Here is a 7,500-nt window from a genome sequence, read left to right as displayed (position 1 = left end):
TATCAAAACATCAACCCCCTTATCCCGTGACCGCCTGTATATAATTGTGTCAGTCAAATGTTGTGAAATACCGCCATCCGCATAATAAACAAGGGGCATGACATGTGATGGCAGGCATTTGGCTGCGCAAGACAGTTTTCAAAAGTAAACATATTGTGAGTAAACGTACGTAGGCTATAAGCATGATAAACGTGTGATTAATTGATACTTACGAATCCATAACCCCTAGACTTGCCGGTCTGTCTGTCGGTAATAACCACCGCTTCTTCAATCTCACCAAACACTTCAAAATATTTCCTGAGGCTTGAATCCGTGGTGTGGTAGGGGAGACCCCCGACAAAAATCTTCGTATAGGTCGTGTCCTTTTGCGTGGTGTGCATCTTTAGTGCAAACTACAATAAATAGCAACAATCAAAAGAATAGTGCAATGTCTCCTTATCAATAACTTATCAATAATGTTGTTTGGGTGCCAGAGAGAGAGAGAGAGAGAGAGAGGGAGAGAGAGAGAGCAGTCGGCTCTATAACTGTACTTTTTCAGAAAGAGGAAAAAAATAGTGAGACAATACTCGACAGAAATGAAGACTGGAGGTAGATGTATCTTCCGACAATTCAAAGGAGCGTTATATGGAGCGGATTGTCCCCCAAAAAAATCATCAGGTGTTTCCAGCTCTTCTTGGTAACTCTGGTGACTAACTAAATAGGTTTCGGACCCATTCCTAAAAGCGCTGCTTCTAACTCCACCCAGTTACAGGCTAGTCCGTGTCTGCCCGCCCACCGGCGCAGGATAACAGCTGGGAAGCCTGCAGAATAAAAACAGCTCCTGAAGAAAGAGATCAGGGGCGTCCAGTCATTAAACCCCGGCCCACCGCATGGCAAAACTCGTATTCAATGCATGATAGTCGTTATTGCCACCAAAACGCCCAACCCCCGCTCACAACGATTGGGCACAAAGGGGAGAAATGACTGATGGCTGATTATTTTAATTTAACTGTTTCGTGGAATTAAAATATCTCATAATTAGCTCCTATGAATAAGCTAAAAAGGATGGATATATTTTGACCACCTTACTGCCTCTACTGCTAGGCTATTCACTCATCAGTAGACTAGCCTAGAAGCTAGAAGTTGTTATAACACAAAATATGTCTCTATCTCTCATTGGGGGTCCTTGACATGAAAAGTGTAGGATCCCCTCCTCTAAACAGCAAGATAAATAATCTCATTTTCAGAATTACTTTGAGTCACACTGCGTCCTCTTCAGAGTAAAATGCGTCGTGCGTCAAGCAATTACGCACGGGATTTATGATGGGTAAGCAATTACGCACGGCATTTTGTGACGAGTAAACAGTCAAAGATCGATTCCGTTTGTATCAAGAGTCTATGAACATATCAGTTAGTGAAATAACTTATGAAGCGCCTTGCTCTGCTCTACTGTGGGCTGATTTCAGAGGCGCTTTTTGACCAACCGGGATGGGTAATTCATCCCACCCCCAGTAATGTGATAGGGAACTTTGTTGTAAATCATTCATGGCGGCTTCGCTCCTATGCTCCCTCTGTTCCTGCGGCCGGCCTACATGTGTGTGTCCTGTTGCCGGTAACATGATGAGCTGCCAAATCTGCAGTGCGAACATGACTAGCTGTCATTTTTCCTCTCCTTGTCGACACGTACCGCCGCTAGAATGCCATGCTAGTATATATTCCCAGCAGGGCAGCCAATTCACTAAAGCCCCTGGCAAATAATATCATAGAAGGGACAAGTGGATCAATTACTCATGACTAACCATATATCATTTGCTTAGTATGTAATAGGCCACCAAAATATCCTGCACATGCGCACACGTTTAGAGGACACTGGCTCTAAATTGGTCCAGATGTGTTGTTTTACGCACGGCTTCCTAACACATTTCTCGCAATTTTTTTCTTGATCCTTGCTTTCCATTGGACTTTCAAAAGCTACAATATCAAATTTGTGCTCACTTAAAGGTGCACTGAAAAACAACACTGATTTATTTTGCACATGATTGCACACATCCCAAAACTATAAACAGTTTTGCAGAAATTCATATAGCTTGACAGTTATTGAGAGTTGACACAGTGAAGTTGTTGAGCACCGGTGATGTCATCACAAGACTTGTAAAAGCGCAATGATTCTGTATCTTCTGATGACAAATCACTGGTGCTCAACTTAACGAAAGTCAACTGTCAATATTTGCAAAATGATTTACAGGTTTCAGATATGTGTGAGATCACGTGCAAAATGAGTCAGCATTGTTTTTCAGTGAAGTGCACCTTTAACCAAAGTTTCTACGAGTGACCATACTTTGCCATACCAAGCCAAAGTGAATTGCCACTGCAGGACTCCTGATCACAGATGAACGTCCCTCTGTCACGCTAGGTGGACGCAACCTGATAGACCGTATTTTTGCAATGTCTCGGTTCACTCACTATTTTATTTATGCAGCCACACACCCTTTAAAGTCAGAGTGGAGTCGTGGTAAAAAAAAGAAAAAAGAAAGAAAGAAAAAGAAAAAAGGGGGGAGGGAGGGGGCAATATCGAGTTTCCCAGGCTCAACAATGGGGATCCGGTCAGGTTGCGTCCCCTTGTTGTCTCCATGCGCGTGCAGCATGCTGACTAGTCTGAATCCTCTTACCTTAACAATAACGGGCTTTGGGCCTATTATTCAAAGGTTATCTTGTGTCTTTTTCCCCCCAATCAACTTTAGACTCCTGTTTATCATGTGCCACAATTATTCCATGATGTTATGCTATAACTTGATGCAATTTGATCAAGACAAAGACCGTTGTTGCTTTGAGAGCGTAAACAGTAACTTTGTGGGTGTTTGCCATTTGGCCGCAGCACACACCTGTTCAGCAGAGAAAACCTAAAGGTCAAAGGTCACCGGAACAGCTGAATACCCACAACATAGTGACACCAAGGTCGCCCACATCACCAACCATTCTGTCTCCCCTCACTCAGAACAAACATCTAAAAGTAACAGTATAAAGTGATATTATTAGGGAATTCTGACCTGACAAACACCTGAAAGGCGCCCCCCCTCCCTCTCCTCCCTCACACACACCATTCAGAAAAACAACACATAGGGAAATATGGAAACTTTATTGATTTATAAGAAACTCTTTTTTACACTCCATGTCTTTTTAAAACAAGGCACTTCCTTACACGACGCCAAACTCACAATAGTTTATTTTATAGGAGGTGTATTAACTTCATGGCGCTGTAATGTAACTTCATCCGACTGAAACAGCACCATCTTGTGCCCAACAAAACAACTGCCCATACCCTCCGCATACAAAATGAGACGGAACAATATCACAGGTCACAAATGAATGTAAAACAAACAAAACGATATCTCATTCAAATCAATTTGGTATGTTGGCAAGAACATTGAGTCTTGGTGATAATAAGGCATTCATCAAGGTTAATATGCTGTTATATTGCATTGGAAGGTAAACCCTCATACCCCTTTATGTTTATTACCGGGCTACAGTGTTATCACAACAGCTTATGGACTAATGCACATAGCTGCTATTGAAATTATGCATTTTTTTTTACAAAAACATGAACAACTCAACCTCATATTTTCCACTGCAGGGCCAATCCAGGCTAACCAGGGCTTGTCCCTTTCATTCAGTTTCTCCCAAAACAAAATGACCCCCACCCCCCCCCCCCCCCCCAACAGAGAGTGTTTTCAACAAGCCCTAGTCAGCCCCAATGGGCATTTTTCACAGCCACCATGTTGTGTCTAAAAGGCAGGGTAAACAGGTGCAACCAACTCACTAATTAGGGCCCCAGCACTGGAACACCTAAATGGACTGGAAGTTGGAAACCCTAATTAATGTATTGGTGCACCTGTGTTACTTCCTGCCTTTTAGACACACAATGGCTGCTGTGAAAAAGGCCTATTAGCTGTGCAAAAGGAAATATTCTCTCTCTCTCTCTCTCTCTCTCTCTCTCTCTCTCTCTCTCTCTCTCTCTCAGTGCTGATTGATTGACATGGCTTTGCCATGCAGGTTAAAATATCTCATCATCATCCTCTGCATGTAGGAAGGTGGGGTCGCTCTCCAGCTCCCCCGAGGCTGTGAGGATCTGACCTGCCTCGGTCACCACGGTCTCCTGTCCCCTGGCATGTTTGCTTCCCCCTCCTTCGTCTCTCTCCTCTCTTCCTCCTCCCCCCTCCCGGCCGTCACCTCCCACCTCTCTCCACTGCTCTCCCCCCTCGGCCGACCCGCGCCCGGCCTCTCTAACCTGGGTATGTGGCGGTGGAGCTGGGGTGTCCTCGTGCGGTGGAGCTGGGGTGTCCTCGTGCGGTGGATCTGGGGTATCCTCGTGGCTCCCCGGGGTCCCAGGCGGCTCAGGGGTAAGGTGTTTCTGTAGCTGCTCCACAGGGGCAGCCGCGTCCACTTCCTCAGGGGCCGTGGAGGAGGGGGCGGGGCCACGGACACGGGCAGACTTGGTCCTCAGTGGCGTCTTAAGCTCGTCTTCCCTTGACTGAGAGAGAGAGAGTGGAGGGGGAAGAGATGATGTGAGGAGAGGGGCGTCTGGGTAGTGTAGAGGCAAAAGCACTCACCTATACCACCACGCTCAGATACCCGGGTTCAATTCCTGGCAGCGGTACTTCCGGCTTGGTCAGACGTTCCTACAAACACAATGGGCGGGTGGAAGCCGGTGGGGTTTGAGTCGTGGTCGGTCCAGTATTGGCCCCTCTGGTCGGTCGGGGCGCCTGGTCAAGGGGGAGGAGAACTAGGGAAATAGCATGATCCCCTCATGCGCTACATCCTGCTGCTGGTGAAACTCCTCGCTGTCAGGTGAAAAAAAGTGGCTGGCACATGTATCAGAGGTAGCATGTACTAGTCTACGGCTGTCCCCAGAACGGCAGAGGGGGTGGACCAACGACCTGAACAGCAGGGCGAATTGAACGCAAGTGTTGAAAGTACAATTTGGGAGAAATTGGAGAAAAAGTCTGAAAAAAAACCTTCCACCCCCCCCCACCCCCGAAAAAAGAGATCTTGTACTCTAGGTGTGAGCAAATGAGATTGATTGATTGTGTGTGTGAGAAAGAGAGAGAGAGAGAGGGAGAGAGAGAGAGACGCACGCTCACACACACACACACACACACACACACACACACACACACACACACACACACACACACACACACACACACAACACAAACACACACACAGTGTGCTTGCAGACAAATGGACTGTAAGCATCTCCCATGTGTGATGACCGCATGTGCACGCACACACGCACACACACACACCAGTACAAAGCCATGCAGGCACGCACGCGCGCGCACACACACACACACACACACACACACACACACACACACACACACACACACACACACACACACACACACACACACACACACACACATGCCGTACCTTGCGTCTCTCTTCAGCCAGTCTCATCTTTTGATCAATGGCCTCCCTGCTGGTCTCTGGACTTTGCTCCTTCCTGGACTTTAGAGACTCCAGTCTGGCAGGAGGCCTTCGCCTGGCCTCCTCGCTGTCATCCTGGTGTGCACACACACACACACACACACACACACACACACACACAGACACACACACAGACACACACACGCACGCACGCACACACGCACGCACGCACGCACACACATGCACACACACACACACACACACACACACACAGACAGCAGGGGGAGACAGTGAGCTCACACAGATGCTCAGATGTTTTACCTTACTATCGTTATTAACGAACTCATCGCCCATCAACACATATGAGATTAATAAGGATGTCCATATTTTATAGTCCATATGACCATATTTCCTTCACAATAAAACACTGTTTTCACTAGAAAACACATTTTGCAGCATCTCATTGAGTATATTGGCTGTGATAGATGAATAGGATGTATTTGGATTTTACTAGCTCTGCCTAGCATGCTTGCTCAAACAGTTGTGTATGTGTGTGTGTGTGTGTGTAGGTTGATAGTCTTGCACCCACATGGTGTAGCGACTAGCGAGGCTTTAAACAAAATATCTATTTGGTCAAGGTTTCACGTTTTGAAATGAGGAGGACACTTTCGAAAGAGTCACAAAATTGGTATTCACTGTCAGAAACAGGTCAATTTGGACATAATAGGTGGGTTAAGTCCTGCTAAAATCTGCGTGTGAATGTAGCAAACTCTGTCATCTATGCCAGTGGTTCTCAAAGTGGGGTCCGGGGACCCCCAGGGGTCCTTAAGGGGGTTCCAAGGGCTCCCCAGCAAAAAGGGTAATCATTATTATCATAAGGTTATCATATTATTTTCACTAGAATTCCAGCCATAACTAATGCAATGACAGAATGTAGGACTATTTTGATCATGTGTTTCATACACTTTCTGTAATAAAACATCTAAAAGTGTGATGATCCTCCCACTCTCCTGGCCCTGTCTTGCCGGGTGTTGGGGTCGTTAGACTAATTGGGTGCACCTGGAGTTACGGTAATAAATTATTGTTGCAACGTTTGATTTGGTGTATGACTGCCCTCATTTGTTACTTCCTTGAGCTGGGTTGTAACATACAGTATGAGGGGAGTCATAATACATCAAAAATAAAAGTTGAAACAATAATTTATTAACTAAAACAAAGGGAAAATAACTAACAGCTCAAACTACATTAAACAAACGAACAGAACAAAAGGTGCATCAGCAAGGAGGGGGAGAGACTGAATGGTCTGAAGGTCTTCTTAAGTCCAGTGAGTGCACCGGGCCCAGGTGCACCCAATCAGCTCATGACCCCAACACTAGGCTCCTGCAAGACAGGGCCAGGAGAGTAGGAGGGCCATCACAAAAGCTAAAACCTTATCAGATGGTGGACCCGGGGACAAAATCTTATCAAACCGGGGTCCATGGTCTAATTTGTGCCAGTTTAGGGGTCCTTGATGTGGAAAAAGTCTGAGAACCACTGCTCTATGCAGCACAGTCCATACGGAGACTTGCTAATCCTGAATATCACCTTGAAGCAGGTTAAATCCCACCTTTAGGAGGATGCTAGATAACAAGTCTTTTGTGTCTGTTGACTCTTCTGTATAGACCAATTTGGAGTGGAGGTCACAGGGTCACTGCAGTTGTGCAGGCAGCGTGGTAGCAGAAACTCAGAAGGAACAAGTGAAGCCAAAACTAGAGAGATCCCTGGAATATGGGAAAAATACGTCTTGTGCCGGATAGACGCTTGCCTTTCCCACTAGGAATATGACGATGTCCAGAACTGCAACTTTGGCGATGTACTGTAGTTGGATCCTAGACCCATCCTGACAGTGAATACGGGTCAGGAAACCTCACCCCATTGAAAGAGTTATCTTGTGTAAGATAACCCGTCTGTTGCTGGCAAATACGTGGAGGAGGCATCCGGATCTTCCATATTTCTATGACAGCTGAACCGCTAGCTGTCACTTTCTGCAACCAGTTCGGCTCCGCCCACAAAATACATAATCGCTGTCTACAAACATATAAGGGGTCTATACCA

General features: G+C 46.1%; 1 protein-coding gene across 1 annotated transcript in view; it reads right to left on the bottom strand.

The window, feature by feature from the left end:
- The window catches only part of rbm24a (RNA binding motif protein 24a), a gene marked incomplete at both ends in the record, with an annotated part of 9,148 nt that extends 8,768 nt beyond the window's left edge, over positions 1 to 380 (bottom strand). The window contains 1 exon segment of the mRNA XM_083646031.1: positions 209 to 380. Coding sequence (XP_083502157.1) covers positions 209 to 380 — 172 coding nt within the window.
- Between the last annotated feature and the right edge of the window lie 7,120 nt (positions 381 to 7,500).

This window comes from Poromitra crassiceps, assembly GCF_964638095.1.
Source record: "Poromitra crassiceps genome assembly, chromosome: 11".
Classification (NCBI taxonomy): Eukaryota; Metazoa; Chordata; class Actinopteri; order Beryciformes; family Melamphaidae; genus Poromitra; species Poromitra crassiceps.
This window is presented reverse-complemented; position numbering and strand designations above follow the sequence as displayed.